Source organism: Bos taurus, chromosome 22, assembly GCF_002263795.3.
Source record: "Bos taurus isolate L1 Dominette 01449 registration number 42190680 breed Hereford chromosome 22, ARS-UCD2.0, whole genome shotgun sequence".
Lineage (NCBI taxonomy): Eukaryota > Metazoa > Chordata > Mammalia > Artiodactyla > Bovidae > Bos > Bos taurus.
Window position 1 is genome coordinate 50,821,868 of NC_037349.1, and position 19,673 is coordinate 50,841,540.

General features: G+C 38.5%; 1 protein-coding gene across 6 annotated transcripts in view; it reads right to left on the bottom strand.

Moving 5' to 3' along the window:
- IHO1 (interactor of HORMAD1 1) overlaps positions 1 to 19,269 on the bottom strand; it is a 28,256-nt gene extending 8,987 nt beyond the window's left edge. The window contains exons 1-4 of one of the 6 annotated variants that reach the window (XM_005222843.5): positions 18,978 to 19,269; positions 14,349 to 14,420; positions 9,522 to 9,696; positions 7,984 to 8,147 (exon numbers count right to left, since the gene is read on the bottom strand). In XM_005222843.5, the coding sequence (XP_005222900.1) occupies positions 7,984 to 8,147; positions 9,522 to 9,696; positions 14,349 to 14,404 (395 nt within the window). In that variant the 5' untranslated portion in view covers positions 14,405 to 14,420; positions 18,978 to 19,269. Of the gene's footprint in view, positions 1 to 7,983; positions 8,148 to 9,521; positions 9,697 to 14,348; positions 14,421 to 17,977; positions 18,837 to 18,977 lie in introns of those variants that run through there. The other 5 variants (XM_059879673.1, XM_059879674.1, XM_059879672.1 and 2 more) reach the window with 5 other exon arrangements.
- Positions 19,270 to 19,673: the final 404 nt, after the last annotated feature.

Sequence of the window (19,673 nt, forward strand, 5' to 3'; positions counted from 1 at the left end):
AAAAGGTACTTATAAATTAAAATAGCAGAAATTAAACAAATAGAATTAACCAGAAGATACAGTATGGAAATGTGATAGAAAACAGAAAAAAGACAGATGAAAAACAAGTAAATAGTGAAAAAAAAAAAAATTAGAGAATCAATGCAGGAGATTCAATGCTTGGACAAAATTGGAAATCCAGACAATAAGAAGAGTGAAAATAGGAGGTTTTCCAAGGTATAATAAAAGAAAAATTCCCAGAACCAAAAGACACAAGTTTATAGGGCAAAAGGAATTCCTCCATGCCAAGGGTTTATGATGAGCCACATCAAACCATAGTGCTGTAAAATTTCAGAACTCTAAGGATAATGAGAAGGTCCTAAAAATTTGCAGAAATAAAGCAGGTGATATATACAGGCTTAGGAATCTGCATGGCAGCAGACCGCTTAAAAGCACCCAGAAATCTATAAGGTAGTGGAGCAATACTGTAGAAATTTTGAACAAAAAGAACTCCTAGTCTTGTACAATGACAGCTGTGCCAGTTGCTTGTAGTCATCATCTCTTCTCAGTGGTCAGTACTCAATTTTTTAAATTAGTTCACTGAGGTATGATTAACACACAAAAAGCTGTACATATTTAACATATACAAGTTTGGAGATAAGTATACAACCATGAAACCATCTCCACAATCTATGCCATAAATACATCTGCCACCTCAGAAAGTTTCCTTCTACCCTCTTTCTTTATTGTTATTAGTGATAAGAACACTTAACAAAGATCCACCCTCTAAACAAAATTTCAAGTATAGAGTATTGTTAACTGTAGACACTATGCTGTATAGTAGCTCTCTGGAATTTATTCGTCTTATATAAACTGAAGTTTTGTACCCTTTGAGTAATACTTCCTGTTTCCCCCACACATTCCCCACCGACAACCACCATTCAACTCTCTGCTTCTATGAGTTTGACTATTTCACACTCCTCGTATAAGTGGTAGCATATAATTAGTATTTTTCCTTCTGTGTCTGGCTTATTTCGTTTATCATAATGTCTTTCAGGTTCATTCATTTGTTACAAGTGACAGGATTTCCTTCTTTTTTAAAGCTAAAGAATATTTCACTGTATGTACATACCATTTTTTCTTTCCCATTCATCCATTGATAGATATTTAGGTTACTTCCATTCTTGGCTATTTTAAATAATAGCCATGCTGTGATGAACATGAGAGTGCAGATATCTCCTCAAGATCCTGATTTCAATTCCTTTGGGTATATACTTAGAAGTGGAATTGCTGGATCATGTGGTAGTTCTGTTTTTAATGTTTTGTGAAGCCTCTATACTGTTTTCTAAAGTGTCTGCACTAGGGAATTCCCTGGAGGTCCAGTGGTTAAGACTCTGAGCTTTCACTGCCGAGGGCGCAGGTGTGACCTCGAGGAACTGAGATCCCCCAAGCCTTACGATGTGGCAAAAAAATTAAAATAAATAAAGTAGCTGCACCAGTTTTCACACCCATCAACAGTGTATATATACTTGCCAACAGTTGTTACTAATTTTTTAAATGATAATCATTCTGATAGGTATGAGATGATATCTAATTGTGGTTTTGATTAGCATTCCCTGTTAATTAGTGAAGCTGAGCATCTTTTCGTATAACCGATGGCCATTTGAATGTCTTCTTTGGAGAACTGTCCATTCAATTCCTTTGCTCATCTTTTAATCAGGATATTTCGGGGTTATTTTGTTTTTGCGACTGGGTTGTAGGTATTCCTTTAATGTTTATATTAACCCTTTATCAGATGTATGGTTTGCAAGTATATTCTGTCCCATAGGTTGCCTTTTCACTGTGTTGATTTCATTTGCTGTGCAGAAACTTTTTACAGTTGACCCTTATACAACATAGGTTTGAAATGCATGGGTCCACTTATATGCTGATTTTTCATTCAATAAATACAGTTGTCCCCTTACGTTCCAGGGTTTCGCATCTGCAGATTCAGCCAAACATGGACAGAAATTTCCGTCTTCAATTGGTTAAATCTGTGCATTCAAAACTGAAGATATAGAGGGCCGACTATGGGACTTGAGCATCATTGGATTTTGGTATATGCAAGGACTCTTGAAACCAGTCTTCTGTGGATGCTGAGGGATGCTTGTACTTGGATGTCATTTCATTTGTCTATTCTTGCTTTTGTTACCTGTGTAATATCCAAGACATCATTGCCAAGGCCAATGTCAAGAATGTTTTTCCCTATGTTTTCTTCTAGGTGTTCTGTGGTTTCAAGTCTCACATTTACGTCTTTAATCCATTTTGAGTTGATATTTGTGAATGGTATAAGTTAAAGATCCTTTTCCATTGTTTTGCATAGGGATTCAGTTTTCCCAACATCATTTGTTGAAAGATTATCATTACCTCACTGTATATTCTTGGTATTTCTCATATGTATTAAACATTTAAAACCTAACCCTCAAAAAAAAAATCCTAACCCTCTAAATGATCCATATAAAAGAGCACAGTGCAGCCACCGAAATGATTTTATAGATGAAATAGAAATATAACCGTTCAATATTATTAAATTAAAAAACAGATTGAAAATAATCCATAGGAAACAATTCCATTTTTATTTTTTGAAAGTATGCAAAAATAGAGCAGAATTATATAAAACAGTGTTAATGGTGGTTCATAGAATAAGCTGATTCAGAGGCAGACTTGAGAATCTGACAGACCCAAGATCTCTGCCCAAAACTCCTACTCAGTTTAGATGTGCTCCCTTGGATGGAGTTTTTCCTCACGCCCCCAGTCAGAACTGGAAGCCTGTCCTCAGGGCTCCCAAAGCATTTGGATGAAACCTCTACTACAGCATTTACAAATTTGTACTTAGAGTGAAAAGTCTAGTTTCTTTATTTTAGGTTGTTCTCCATCTGATCCTCTTTACTGTTTGAGGAGTTCCTCAGATCAGGGATCTTGGGAAGAAGCAGAGTCCTTTTCCTCCTCTTGAGGCTGAGAGTGCCAGGGCTTGCTTTCTGAGCTTTTCCTGAACTTGGGCTCTCCTTTCACATACACCTTGTCAGATTGGGAGTCAGGGTAAAAATACTGTGACCTCTTTCTCTGGTGGCTGTGGCTCTCGTGGTAGAAAGATGGAGCTCCATGGGATTGATGAAAGTGGACTACACTGACAACAATGGAGCAAAGGGTCCAGTGCACTCTGGGCAGAGGCTAGAAGGCAGCAGAATCTGCACGGGACTGATTTTGAGACTTTGTTTGGAAAGTTGTCCATGGTAGGTAGTTGTTGGCAATTGTATGACTGTGGCAAAAACTTAAATTGGCCTCATTTTCTTCCTTGCAAACTGGATTCCTAATCTCCACCCGCCATGCCCTGCCACCTAGGTAGATGACATTCCATCCTTGGGAATTCCTTGGCAATCCAGTGGTTATGACTCCATGCCTTCACTGCCGTTGGCCCAAGTTCTGTCTCTGGTTGAGGAACTAAGATCTTGCAAGCCACATGGCATGACCAAGAAAAACAAAATCCTAAAGGGAACAGAAAATACCCTTCTTCCTTCCTTCATCCATCAACTGTCTGGAAATCTGATATAAAAGCTCCAAGCACTGTGAGGACTGAGAGGGATCATACTTTAGGGATCTGCTAGATTCACGCTTCTAGAAGGAGCCATGAGGTCCATGGAGCTACCATTCTAGCCCTGGACCACACACTTCAGGCTGATTTTTTGCATTAAAGAAAAATAAGCATCTTTTAAATACTTCTATTATTTTTACGAGAATGAGAGTACATATGTCAATGCAGTTGAACATAATCCTAATAAAATGAACCACTTAAGATCTTTCAATAATGTTTAACACTTTAAAAATTTAAATTAACATAGGAAATTTGTATATGTATGTGTACACAGTCCTGTGAGTTTTATCACAAATTTAGGATCCATGTAACAACCACCACAACCAGGATATGAGACAGTATCCCCCAAACAAATCCTTCAGGCTGTTTCATTGTGGTAAAGACCAGCCCACACCCCTAATCCCTGGTAATCACTGACCTAATACCCATCCCTATAGTTTTGCTTTTCTCAGAATGTCACATAAATTGAATCATATAGTATATAGTCTTTGGACTGGTTTCTTTCAGCATAGTGCCTTTGAAAGACTCTTGAGAGCACCTTGGACTTCTAGGAGATCAAAGCAGTCAATCCTCAAGGAAATCAGTCCTGAATATTCATTGGAAGGACTGATGCTGAAGCTGAAGCTCCAACACTTTGGGCACCTGATGCAAAGAGCCGACTCATTTGAAAAGACCCTGATGCTGGGAAAGACTGAAGGCACGGGAGAAAGGGATGACAGAGGATGAGATGGTTGGATGGCATCTCTGACTCAATGGACATGAGTTTGAGCAAGCTCCAGGAGTTGGTGATGGACAGGGAAGCCTGGTGTGCTGCAGTCCATGGGGTCACAAAGAGCCGGACACGACTGAGCAACTGAGCTGAACTGAACTGAGTGCCTTTAAGGCTCATCTGTGTTGCTGTGTAGCGATAGTTCATTCCTTTGTGTTGTTGAGTAGTGTTCCACTGTATGGGCATACCATAGTCTGTCCATTCATACATTGAAGGGCATTTGGGTTGTGCCCAGTTCTTGGTGATTATGAACTAGGCTACAATAAACTTTATTGTATAGACTTTTATGAAAACATGTTTTCATTTATCTAGGATATATATCTAGCAGTAGAACTGCAGAGGCAGACAGTAAATTGTTTAATTTTATAAGAAACTGACAAACTTTTCCAAAGGGGCTGTATCGTTTTGCATATCCACCAGCAAGATTTCCATTTGGTCTATATTCTTGCCCAGCATTGTCAAATTTTGTCTGTTTTATTTTTAGTCACATTAATAGATGAGTAGTAATATCATCTGCTCATATTAGTAATATCATTGTGATTTTAATTTGTATTTCCAAAATAGCTAATGGTGTTGAGAAACTTTTCATGTATTTATTTGCCATCCATATGTTTTCTTTGATGAAGTGTCTGCTAAAATTTTTTCCCATTTTTTTATTCAGTTGCTTGTTTCTTACTGTTGAGTTTTAAGAGTTCTTGATATATTCTGGATACAAGTCCTTTGTTGAAAATGTGGTTTGCACATATTTTTTCCAGTCTGTAGCTTGTCTTTTCATTTTCTTAACAGTGTCTGTCACAGAGCAAACATCTTACATTTTGGTTAAAAACAAAACCCCAGAAATCTTAAGGGTAGGCTATCATACTTCAAATTCAAGTTCCCTTCCTTTATCTGCTACTATTTATTTTTCAGAGTCCTCAGATGCTACATGCACACCATCAGGGCTTGGTTGCATTCAGTGGGAGCAATAGGATGTTATATGCTTATTCTGTCTTACTCAGAACCAGAAGCCATTCCAATACCCTCTTAATAAATTCCTTTTTCATTTAAATAGTTATTTCTGTTGCTCACAACTATTAACTCTGGCTCACTTGTTAATTTATCCATCACATGCCTGTTTCCTTAACAAGACTGAGAACTTCAAAGACAGGTACCATTATTCCTCCCCTTGGGATCCCCAGTGTGCCCTATTGGGCCTAGCACAGCATTTATTGAGTGAGTGAATGAACAGATTTCACTGTGGTGATCCCCAATCTTGAAAGAATATGGCTCATTTTATAATTTCCTTGTGTTCCTTAGGTTATTCATTAGTTATGAGACTAATCTGTTTCCTCAAACATGATTGATTAAAAAATAATAATAATCTGGGTAATGAACATCCCATTGTCTGGTATGCCCAGGATCCACCTCTAATGGAGAATTGTTTCTTTTTGCATCCAAAAAGTGATTATGATGAGAACTTCAAGTCATACCCCCCTCTTCACTCACCCCTCAATAACCAAATAAACAAATCCATCAGAAGCTTTCACTAGGATTTTCAAATTGTAACTAAGGGGTGAGAGTCTCTTTTTCTGTGTTAGTAGGAAGCTGGTCTCTAGTAGGAGAGAATGAAGCATAGATGGGGAGGGAAGCACAGAAAAGAGACAGATTTTGATTTCATTTCATTCCCTGTCCTTCCCAGATTGGTTAAGAGGACTAATATATCCTCCTTTTTATCCAGGCTAGTTTATTTGCTATCAAAAGAGTTATAACAAATGCAACGTGAATGAGTAAGGCTTCTTGTGAGATTTTTTTTAACCTCATGTGCTCTTTCTACTCATTTGGGAAAACATGTACTTTCAAAACACAATATGTAAATACATGTTTTATTGATTAGTAGCATCTCTTATGTTAACTCTGTACCATGCCTTATCACTTTCCTGCTTCCAGATTTACAATGGTATACTTTCTCTCTCTCATTTAAACTTTTCTCACTCTTCATCACATTTCTGACAAGCACTTATTGACAGAAAACAGCAATCTAAAATGGGGTTTGTTTTTGCCAGAATTTGTGAAAATTATGATTTTCTGCTTAGCATTTAAATCAATATCATAAACTTGAAATTTTTTTAATGGATAAGAGGATCTTCAGTGTCCTTATCATCTATTCTTTCTGTATAAATACTATTTTTTTTTTCCATCTTGTAAATAATTGTTAACAGAAACTCATTTCTGGGAATTCTTTGGTGGTCCAGTGGTTACGTCTCCACGCTCTTAATGCTGAGGGCCTCGATTCAATCCCTGGTCTGGGAATTAACATCCCACAAGCCATGCAAACAAAAAAAAAAAAGGAAAAGAAAATAAATAAACTCATTTCACTACCAAAACAGCAAAGGAAATGAAAAATGAAATAAAGAAATGAAGGAAGGGAGGGAAAGAGAGGGAAGAAAGAAATATCAAGAACTTAATGTTTCCAAAAGTTTTTTTAGTTACAGAAATTGTGATCAAACAAAATAATATAATCCAAAAGCCCAGAGAACAAAAACCTTAAGACTAATTTGAGGCAGTAAGATGAGCAGAACCTGCTCACGTGTAGTACTGTACCATTGTTATGAATCCTAGAGCCTAGATTCCTAGAGGAAAGAAATCTGTCAGCATCTGGGAAATGTTTACTTACCAGCAGAATCAAACACTTCAAATAGAGTATTTTGCTTTTCTCACTAAAGGAGTATAGGTATACGGTGGAGAATATGCCTAATCTTTTAAAGAATTCCTAATCTAGAATTCTTTAAGAAATCCTGGCTCCTAATGCAGGAGATATGGAGATATGAGTTATCCCTGGATCAGGAAGATCCCCTGGAGAAGGAAATGGCAACCCACTCCAGTAATCTTGCCTGGAAAATCCCATGGACAGAGGAACCTGGTGGGCTACAGTCTGTGGGAACACAAAGAGTCAGACACGACTGAGCAACTGAACAACAACAAAATCAACATAAAAGCATTAGTGGTGATGCTAAATGACACATCTTTACTGACAGAAATAATAAAGTATATTTCTGCTTGGGTGTTACAATTTCTGTGATAACTAAGGATGTCCTCTTAACTTACTATGGAGAAATGAACAAGTTAATTTCCTCAGTGACTGCAACTTATTTATTTACAAATTAATGTATAGTCCTAAATTTGCTTATATATATATTATATATATATAAAACAAATAAGAATATGTATAAAATTTAGGCTATATCTTTAAAAATACCAACATTTCAAAGTGAGAAAATCAGCCTGAATTATGATTTAAGAATTCATGTGCTATATTCTTGACTCTGAAACAAATGTTAACTAAGTTCCTAAGTCTGATGATCTGAAGAAAAAGGACAGAATTTTAGGCAGAATAAACCTAACATTACTTGAATATTGCATTTCTCTAAGAAGTCCTTTAGCTTAATATGCAGAGACACCAAAACTGTGGCAGCCTAAGAAAGCAAATAAAGAGTAATTACTAGATGAGCTGTAAAAGTAAGAATGCTATCATGCTGAAACTGAATTATTCAACTACTGACATTCCATTTGCTATTTCACTCAGAAAAGAGAAGCTGTCTCATCCACTTGAAAGGTTTTTGTGTACCTGTCACATTTGTCTTTTGCACTTTTCTTTTTCTCCTCAAACTGTTCCAAGAGGCCTTTTGGTTTTCCAAGAGACAAAGGAAGAGGAAACAAGCCTCCATCTTTTGGATCTCCTCCAAGCAGCTGGGGTTTTGTTTGGTACTTTGTGAAAATACTAGGTTCACTCTGTTCAGTGGAAAAGAAAAACATCATAGCCTTTCACACATAAAAATATTTATAGCATTCACTATTTTCTATACAAAGCAGAGTTACACTTAAGTGCAAACTATAATACTAAAATCCAATGCAGCATGTAGAATTTCCTTTTTATTTCATATGCACCAGAAAATTATATTAAAGAAAAGCAACTCTTTTTACTAATATAATTTCTGCTTTACCAGCCCAGAGATATTTAAAATGTCAGCTAAAATGGCTTAAAATCAATTATATAAGTTTAAAGGGAACAACAGAAAATTATGCTGTGTTGAGATAATGTGTTAAAGTTTTTATATTAATAAGTTTAACTCAAGTTGTTGTTGCTCAGTTGCTGATGAACTAGACTTACTGATAAGTTTGACATGTAATGTAAATGGCACATGGTAAGCCATTTCCTGCATTCCAAAGCAAAACTTACTCTGAAACGTTCAGGTAGTACACTTACTCCTTCACATCACTGGATACCAATTTTTGTACTAAAATACTTATCTCAGAGCATACCTTGCTAAGTTACAGTAGTGACCTAATCTTATTAAGTCTATCTGATGCAGTTAAGTCTGTGTATAAAGTTAAATCTGGTTCTAGACCAAAATAAATAAATTAAAAAAAATATTTCTGACTCACAAAAGAAAACAAGCTGATCTCCAAAAAATCAAGAGATTCTGGCCCTTGGGCTTCCCGTGTGGCTCAGCTGATAAAGAATCTACCTGCAATGCAGGAGACCTGGGTTCGATCCCTAGGTTGGGAAGATCCCCTGGAGAAGGGGATGGCTACCCACTCCAGTATTCTGGTCTGGAGAATTCCATGTACTGTATAGCCCATGGGGTTGCAAAGAGTCGGACACGACTGAGTGACTTTCACTTTCACACTTTCTGGCCCTTATTCATCAACTTAGGCCTCAGTATCCTCATCTCCTTTTTCAAGGAGTTAATGACTAAATCTACAAAGCATCTGATGTTTCTTAGGAAAAAAATGTCCATATAGAATAATATTTATATTACTTTGTCTCTATTTCTAAAGTTCTTTTTTCTTATTGAATATTCACAAACAATAATATGACAAGCCTTAGAAAATGCCATGTAATATTTGGCACTCCCTAGGAGTGGTCAAAGTACTGGAAATATTCTGTGTTGCTTTAGTAATAGAAGAAAATGCAAATTAAATGTTTTCCATTTCAGACTACCAAGTCAAATTAATCACCAATCAAACACAAATCTATTTAGGGCAGTGATCCTTAGAGGTGTACAATTCTAAAATATAGTGCAGCATAATAAGTCATCTTTACAGTTTATCTCCATAATGACTGTGAAACATGTGCAGAGAAATTCTGGAATTCAAACTCACATCCAGAGAATTCTGTTGTGACTGTTTTGGATGTCTCAAGTGGACTTCAGAGTCCACGGGTGTTGACAGGGTCTGTGAACCTTCTGGACAGAACTGGGATCCAAAAAGGAACTGGGAATCACTGAGACTGGAGTAATCAGTCTGATTGTTATTCCAGTTAGATGACTTAGTGGCCCTGAAATTAAGCAAGACGATAAAAGTATATCAAGTAGACAAACATCCTGAACAAATGAAAACCATAATTCAAAATTATTTCAGAATATTCTGGGCAGAATGCTAGCTTTTTTTTGACCTCCCAGTCCCCTGCACACTGCCAGTACTACCTCTAAAGAAAGAAGGAAATTATGAATGCCAGACATTTTGATTACAACAACCTTGGAACAATCAGATGGAAATTCAAACATTAAGGACTAACACCATTATTTCTTATACAACAAGATTATGGGCTTTAACACCATTTTGGAGATCAAAGGTCAGAAAATCTTTAGGGATTAAGAGAACATTTTAAAAGGTTGAATTTGTTTATCAGTAAGGGAACAGATTAAAAATAAAATACAGCTTATGCATGTAACCGATTCAGTAGTCAGAATTAATAAACTAGATTTACATATAACTACATGGATAAGTCTCAGAAACATAATTTTGAGTGAAGAAAAATAAAAATGTAATGAACTCTCTCATGTATTAATGTAATTTATAAGCCTACATCATACATATTAAACAAGTATGTAATTGAATATGTAGAAGATTAATGGGAAGGATACACATTAACTCCCCTAGAATGTGTGTCTGTCGGGAAGGAAAGGAGCAGGACTGGAGGGAGAGAAGACGCTATAATACACAATCACAATATAGACCTAGATACGGACTGAATGTGTGTGTCCTCCCAAATTTATGTTGAAACACCGAAATCAGATTGATTATATTCTTTGCAGCCAAAGATGGAGAAGCTCTATATAGTCAACAAAAACAAGACCAGGAGTTGACTGTGGCTCAGATCATGAACTCCTTATTGCCAAATTCAGACTTAAATTGAAGAAAGTAGGGAAAACCACTAGACCATTCAGGTATGACCTAAATCAAATCCCTTATGATTATACAGTGGAAGTGAGAAATATATTTAAGGGACTAGATCTGATAGAGTGCCTGATGAACTATGGACGGAAAAAAAAAAAAAAAAAACTATGGACGGAGGTTCGTGACATTGTACAGGAGACAGGGATCAAGACCATCCCCATGGAAAAGAAATGCAAAAAGGCAAAATGGCTGTCTGAGGAGGTCTTAATAGCTGTGAAAAGAAGAGAAGCAAAAAGCAAGGAGAAAAGGAAAGATATAAGCATCTGAATGCAGAGTTCCAAAGAATAGCAAGAAGAGATAAGAAAGCCTTCCTCAGAGATCAATGCAAAGAAATAGAGCAAAACAACAGAATGGGAAAGACTAGAGATCTCTTCATGAAAATTAGAGATACCAAGGGAACATTTCATTCAAAGATGAGCTCGATAAAGGACAGAAATGGTATGGACCTAACAGAAGCAGAAGATATTAAGAAGAGGTGGCAGGAATACACAGAAGAACTGTACAAAAAAGATCTTCACGACCAAGATAATCACGATGGTGTGATCACTGACCTAGAGCCAGACATTCTGGAATGTGAAGTCAAGTGGGCCTTAGAAAGCATCACTACGAGCAAAGCTAGTGGAGGTGATGGAATTCCCGTTGAGCTATTTCAAATCCTGAAACATGATGCTGTGAAAGTGCTGCACTCAATATGCCAGCAAATTTGGAAAACTCAGCAGTGGCCACAGGACTGGAAAAGGTCAGTTTTCATTCCAATCCCAAAGAAAGGCAATGCCAAAGAATGCTCAAACTACCACACAATTGCACTCATCTCACATGCTAGTAAAGTAATGCTCAAAATTCTCCAAGCCAGGCTTCAGCAATACGTGAACCGTGAACTTCCAGATGTTCAAGCTGGTTTTAGAAAAGGCAGAGGAACCAGAGATCAAATTGCCAACATCTGCTGGATCATGGAAAAAGCAAGAGAGTTCCAGAAAAACATCTATTTCTGCTTTATTGACTCTGCCAAAGCCTTTGACGGTGTGGATCACAATAAACTGTGGAAAATTCTGAAAGAGATGGGAATACCAGACCACCTGATCTGCCTTTTGAGAAACCTGTATGCAGGTCAGGAAACAACAGTTAGAATTGGACATGGAACAACAGACTGGTTCCAAATAGGAAAAGGAGTACGTCAAGGCTGTATATTGTCACCCTGCTTATTTAACTTATATGCAGAGTACATCATGAGAAACACTGGACTGGAAGAAGCACAAGCTGGAATCAAGATTGCTGGGAGAAATATCAATAACCTCAGATATGCAGATGACACCATCCATATGGCAGAAAGTGAAGAGGAACTCAAAAGCCTCTTGATGAAAGTGAAAGTGGAGAGCGAAAAAGTTGGCTTAAAGCTCAACATTCAGAAAACGAAGATCATGGCATCTGGTCCCATCACTTCATGGGAAATAGATGGGGAAACAGTGGAAATAGTGTCAGACTTTATTTTTTTGGGCTCCAAAATCACTGCAGATGGTGACTGCAGCCATGAAATTAAAAGACACTTACTCCTTGGAAGGAAAGTTATGACCAACCTAGATAGCATATTGAAAAGCAGAGACATTACTTTGCCAACAAAGGTCCGTCTAGTCAAGGCTATGGTTTTTCCTGTGGTCATGTATGGATGTGAGAGTGTGACTGTGAAGAAGGCTGAGCGCTGAAGAATTGATGCTTTTGAACTGTGGTTGGAGAAGACTCTTGAGAGTCCCTTGGACTGCAAGGAGATCCAACCAGTCCATTCTGAAGGAGATCAGCCCTGGGATTTCTTTGGAAGGCATGATGCTAAAGCTGAAACTCTAGTACTTTGGCCACCTCATGCGAAGAGTTGACTCATTGGAAGACTCTGATGCTGGGAGGGATTGGGGGCAGGAGAAGGGGATGACAGAGGATGAGATGGCTGGATGGCATCACTGACTTGATGGACGTGAGTCTGAGTGAACTCTGGGAGTTGGTGATGGACAGGGAGGCCTGGCGTGCTGCGATTCATGGGGTCGCAAAGAGTCGGACACAACTGAGTGACTGAAGTAAGGAGGATGGGACCCTCCTGATGAGATTAGTGTCCTGATAAGAACAGACACCAAAGAGCTTACCCTCATTCTTTCTCCATCATATGAGGACACAGAAAAAGGCAATTGTCTGCAAGCCAAGAAGGGAGTCTTCACCAAAAACCAATCATGCTGGCATAGGACTTTCAGTTCTAAGACTTTTCAATCTCCAGAACTGTGAGAAAATAACTTTCTGTTGTTTAAGCCATCCAGTTTATTGTACTTTGTTGTGGCAACCCAAGCAGACTAATATAGGTCTCATACAGACTGAAGAATATGATCAACTCAGATTTGCACACAGAAAGATCCATTAAGCACTGTATTATTCCCTTTTACACTTTACTGTCTTATCCTTGATTGTTTTATATACTTCTAGCTGTGGACCCCCAACTTGCTTCCCATGGATACCTATGCCAGTCTAAATCTCACATTTGAAGGGGATAATGATATTGATAATGATACAATCACACTTGAATACAGTGTACTGAGTCTACACAGAGATAGCACATAAGTGGATAGACAAACATATAGTCTTCAAGTTTTTACTTGAAAGACATCTCAAAAACAGTTTATGTTACTTAATGCTGTTGTATAACCCAAGAAAACATCCTTTTCATTAAAACACACAGGCAGATCATTCCTTTTCCAAATGCTAAATTTAAAACAGATAGCACATAAGTACATATTCTAAGCCAAAGGAATCATTATATATTAATACAAGAAAGAAATAAACCCTACTTGTTCAGAACAGAGAAGAGAAATTATTTTGACTCATAGAATCATTTTCTAAGATTAGCTAAGGTAATGGGCTACACACATATATTATAATATGGTTTGCATAATCATTGCTCAAAATAGCTAAATAGCTCTCTGTGACTCCGTTCTTAGGTCAAAGAGAATAATTAGCTGGGCTGGAAAAGAAACAGCTCTGTGAGCCTACAGAAGTCATGTAGGATTTGTATCTTCAAGCTACGATCTGGAATTAAACATATATTTTTTCCCCTACTCTGTATCAACTGTAAGCCTTTTTTTTCTTTTCAAGGAAAAAACAAAAAGAACAATGTTTTAGGTTTTTTGCTGTCTTTAGGAAGGTGTTAGGAGGAAAAAAAACTATTCAAAGATTAAAGCATGCCAAAAACAATTGGAAATCCCTCCATATATACCACTTCTGGGGCACACCCACCAAACTAGCAATAGCAGGCCCTTCTGCATGGCTAGAGGACACCAATCTAAGTACTTCAGCGGAGTGGTAGAGGGAACAATATTTCAATGAGGCTTGTTAGCAGTTGGAGTGGTTACCTACAAATTGTACGATACAGCTGAATACATTGTCTTGAGTTTGCTCCTTGCTGTTTCAATAGCAATTGCTCCAAATGAGGTTAGAGTTTCTAGATGTTGGACCATGTCTAACTCTCACAGGCCTCATAGTCCCTAGGTCTGGTGCTGGACAGTCATTGTTCAATTAGCATACATAGCTGAATTGATATTAATTTTATAATCAGAAAATAGGCAAAGGGAGAAGACAGTATGAGGGGGTTACAGTGCTGACAAGCGAGGGGAAGAAGCTATATGGGGTAACTCTATTACTATAAACCCATACGAAGGGGAGCCTGTTTTCATGAAATCAATCTTCTCAAGTAGAAGAATACATAACCAGAAAACTTACCCAGAGCCTGAGGGGATACTGAACATATCTTTGATATTCCAGACATTAAAATTCATGTCTTATGATTATTCCCTTTAAAAAGAGAGGAACATTCATTTAAAAGGTTAATACAGTACTTTTCCAAAGATTACTTTACAGTGACTGTTATATGTAGATGAGGGCATTTCAGCAGTTATATTCTCATCCAGTTGGTGAAAATTCCCATTACATATCTGCCAGAAATAGGTTTTGTGTTTTTTTTTCCTTGCAGTTAAATTGCATGCAAATTCCCCGCAATATCAGAGCCCAAACCCAGCCACCTGTAAAAAAGTAAATTTGCCTGCCATCCTTTGCTTTCTTGTTTCTTGTTCTGCCACCTCTACTAATAATCTGCTTTTAGAAAAAGACCAATAAACCCCTCTTTCATTGCCTGATACAAAGAATGACTTAATCTATAACCTTTCCCAAAAAGACTGGTTCTTCTCAGCCCATAGGATATTGGAATGCCAAGAAAGCTGTGGAATTTAGGCAGTAAGAAGCTGGTTGAAGAATAAGTGCTATGGGCAAAAGTGTCTTCCCACACCTCTTACAGCAGTTTCCTATTCCGCTCACTGCCAATCTAACATACTACATAATACAGTTCATATGATGATCATAGTGCCTGGATTTTATGAAACAAGCCCAATTTTCAATTTTGTCTCCTTGATCCCACAGAACATTCATATGTATCAGATTGTATATTACCACTGAGAGCATCAGAAAATGATACCCACACATATGAGATCCCCAGTATAGATCTAGATAAGACGAAGCATAAGTTCTGAACAAATACAGGTAGTTTGGTATACATTAATATAATTTAACCTTGTTTAGAGAAATGTATTACACTGAAGTTTTCTAACTTTCTAAAACATTACACACATTTGTGTGTTTATAAGCATTTGTTTTGCAAGAAAGTTAAGTCAATAGACCACAGAATCAAGGGGCTAAAGGTAGTACTACTTTCACAGTATCTACTGTGTGCTAGGCACAGTGCTGGACACATTGCAGAATATAAGCTTAATGATTTTGTGAGGTAGATCTTGTTATCCCCATTTAAAAGCTTGTGAAGATTCAGATAGGCTAAATAATTAGCTCAAATTCTAAATAATTCTTGATAAATATGCTAGATCATTGAGATGAAAACTGAAGAAAATTCATTTTAAAAACTGGCAATATTGTCCAGATGGGTTCACAGGTAAATTCTACCAATTCATTTATAGACAAAACCATACTAATTCTGTATAACCTCACCCAAGAGGTAGCAGAAGGGACACTTTCTAGCTCATTCTATGAGGCCAGCATTATGCTAATAATATAACCAAAGACATTACAAAAAAAGAAGACTACAGACCAGTGTCTCTCATGAACATAGATGCAAAGTCCTCATCAAGTTATTAGCAAATTGAATCCAACAATGCATAGAAAGAATTATACACAACAGGAGATGCAAGCAGGGCTAGTTCAGCATTTGAAAATCAATTAATATAATCCATTAGGATTATAGGACTGATATTGAAGCTGAAACTCTAATATTTTGGCCACCTGATGCGAAGACCTGACTCATTGGAAAAGACCCTGATGCTGGGAAAAATTGAAAGCAGGAGGAGAAGGGGATGACAGAGGATGAGATGGTTGGATGGCATCACCGGCTCAATGGACATGAGTGTGAGTAAACTCGAGGAGTTGGTGATGGACAGGGAGGCCTGGCATCCTGCAGTCCATGGGGCCGCAGAGTCAGACAGGACTGAGAGACTGAACTGAACTGCTAATTCATTGCATCAACAGGCTAAAGAAGAAAAAGTATACAACCATATTGATACAAAAAAGCGTTTGATAAAATCCAACACCCATTCATGATAAAAACTCTCAGCAAAGTAAAAAAACAGAAATTTCCTCAACTTTATAGAAAACATCTACCCCCAAACCCAAAGTTAACATCATCCTTTTAAAAAAATTTTTCATTGGGGCATAGTTGATTTACAATATTGTGCTAACATTACACTTAATGGTCAGAAACTAAAAACGTTCCCACTAAAATCAGGAACAATGCAAGATGCTTCCTCACATCTCATCACATAAATTAGCACAGGATTAGATAGACAAACCAGTAGAACAGAGCAATAAATCTTTCTGAAATGGAAACGTATGTTTATGATAAAGGTAGTATCTCAGATTTGTTGGGGACAGATAAACATTTTAAAGTAGAGTTGGGATAACTGAATAGATATATCAAAAAAATCAGATCTAGTCTGTTCACCATATGTCACAAAATATTACAAATGAATCAGAGATAAAATAAATATGAAACCATAAAAGCACTGGAGTGGAGGAAACGTAAATTTCTCTATAGCCTGTAAGTGGGGAAAACTTTGACTCAAAAAGTCCAGAAGAAAAAAACTGACAGATCTGACTACATAACATTTTTAAAAAGAAAATTTTGTATCACACTACAAATCTTACAGAAAATGGTCAGGACATCTGAGCCAATGATTCACAGTAAAAGAAACACAAAAGCCCTTATATGGGAATTCCCTGGCTGTCCAATGGTTAGGACTCTGAGCTTCCACTACAGGGAGCACAGGTTCTATCCCTGGTCAGGGAACTAGGATCCTGCATGCCAAGTGGTGAGGACAAAACCATCATCATCATCATCATCATCATCACTATGTCTTTTCCCTGCTTTTTCTCTACCCTATCATCCTAATATATTATACATTTTATTAATTTATCATATTTTGTCTCTCAGCATGCACACCCATGCCTACCAGAATGTAGTTTTAAGCTCTTTGATGATAGGAATTTTTGTCTGTTTTGTTCACTGCTATACCCTCAAAATCTACAAATTGTGCATAGCAAATAATAAGTGCTGGCAAATAATACAAAATATTATTAAATGAGTAAATGGGAACTAAATTAGGACAATGGAGCAAAACTTTCCAAATATCCATAAATTTAAAACACATTGTTTTCAATTATTACATTTAAGTCCCTGGATCATCACAGACTTTATTATATATTTTAATAAAGGAGATAAAGTAAATATGGGATTCCTGATCTTCATGTTTGGGGGTCCCTGGTGGCTCAGATGGTAAAGAATCTGCCTGCAATGCAGGAGAGACCTGGGTTGGATTCCTGGGTCCGGAAGATCTCCTGGAGTAGGAAATGGCAACCCACTCCAGTATTTTTGCCTGGAGAATTCCATGGACAGAGCAGCCTTGCGAGCTACAGTCTATGGGGTGTGTATGTCCGAGTTTTTTTGATAGTCTGTGTTTTTTTTCTTCCATCCACACTAGCAGAATTTCCTCCATCTAAAGTGTAGATTTAGAATCTAGACACTTTTACACATATCACTACAAGGTCATTTTTTTTTTAACAAGGTCCTTATAACTACATATAGATGATAAATCCTCTATTGTTTTTCACTTCTGTTTATGCTGATAGAGTAATTTATATAACCTGTTGTTTGCGGTTTAGAATAACTACTCCCCAGGTTCCAGACCTAACTTACTCTTAAGAAGTTTCTTAAATATGGTTTTAGAAATTCTATGGTTATACCAATTGTGCTTAATGGCCACCTGGTGCTTTATGTGCCAAGAGTCTCAGTTTACCTGTCCTCTGTGCATTCACCTGTCACCATGCTATCTGTATACATGCTTTTATATTCTCAGAGGGTAGAAATCCCATCTACAAAAATCCCTCTCCTCACAGATACTAGTATAACATTAGTAATGAAGAGGTAGTCATTCTTAGTTGGACCTTAGCTATTTTAAGGTAAATGAAAATTGAAATGCACATATTAACACCTTACGGGGGCTGAGTTCCCTCCCTCTCTCATCCTCCAATCCTATTAAAGGAAGCAGAAAAGGAAGGGAAAGGTTTCAGTGCAAGTGACTATTTCCACAAGAAGGGCCTTGGCATGGTTATGTGCAGGGAGGAATATATGGGGCTGAAGAGGGTGTGTCCTAAGGGGCTCCGAGCCCTCCCATCTGACCCCATCTTCAACTAAGAGAATCCTGAGATCGCAGTGCAGGGTCCTCCAAGTGCCCCTACTTGGCCACAGGGAAAACTAGTCTGTTTTTCTGGCCTCCACCAGGCCTGCCTCAACCTCGGTTCAGTCGCTCTTTCTCATTTTCAGTCTCTTCTACCAGGAGACATGCTCTGGGATCGTAGACTAAATAAGTCATTCCTTGTCCTTTCCAGACCCCTCCAAGGGATTTCCCGTCATAATAATCAATGACCAATCCCAGTGGGTTTCCCTGGGTTCCGGTTCACCCTGACTTCGGGGGCGGACTCTCTTCCTGGTCTCTGAGGCAGGCCGGGAAGCCTTCGTCCGCAAAGAACCTGAGGAAAACAGCTCCCCAGGGAAGCTGAAGTCAAGTCCCTTGAAGAGCCAGGGTGGTCTTTCCTCACAGAGAAAGAAAGGGCTAACCCTAATCCCAACACCACACCCCCACCTCCCATCCCCCGACCACCCCGCCCCCCGCGTCCCCCGACGACCCCCCTGCCCCCGTCCCCCGTCCTCCGACCCCCCCATCCTCCATCCCCCGACTCCCCACCCCCCACCCACCACACTCCAGCCTGCCCTGCCCAACCCCCTCCGGCCTCCACCTCTGAGGGCACGCGCCTGATCTAGAGGCCGCTTGGTCCCGAGGAGGTTGCCTAAGCTGTGTGGCCACGCCCCCAGGATGCGCTCTGACCAATGAGAGTTACTTCCCTTCCCCGGGGCCCGCTCCTGCCACAGCAAGCTGCTAACGGTTTTAACGATCCTAATAGTTTGTGAAGCCTTTAATCTTGGGCCAGGTCCGCTGACCTACATTTCACCACATACTGCTGTGCAACACCCAGCCTACACACACCTGACGAGATGGACCCTCACACCTGCATACTCATACCCTGCTGTCCACCCACACCTTGCCCTGAATCCCCTCGCTGATGCAGACGCTCTCAGATAGTTATAGATGGCTGTCTAAGCCGTGAAGTGGCTTGAGATCACCAATGAAGGAGTATGAATGGAAAACAGATTGTATTGAGTCCCAAGACACGCAAAGTTTAGAGGCTTCAATGAGGAAAAAGCAGCAAAAGAGTCAGAGTAGGAGTGGTTAGGGATAGGGGAGGAACACCAGCAGTGACTGAGGAGTTGTGGAAGCCTCCAGGACCATCCATCAAAGAGGAAGTTAAGTGTCAGATGCTGCTAATGAATCAAGGAAAATGAGAATTAACTATTGGTGACCTTGACAGGAGCAGTTTTAGTAATGTAGAGGGGACAAAAACCTGATTGGTATGTGGTTTCAAAAGACTTAGCTG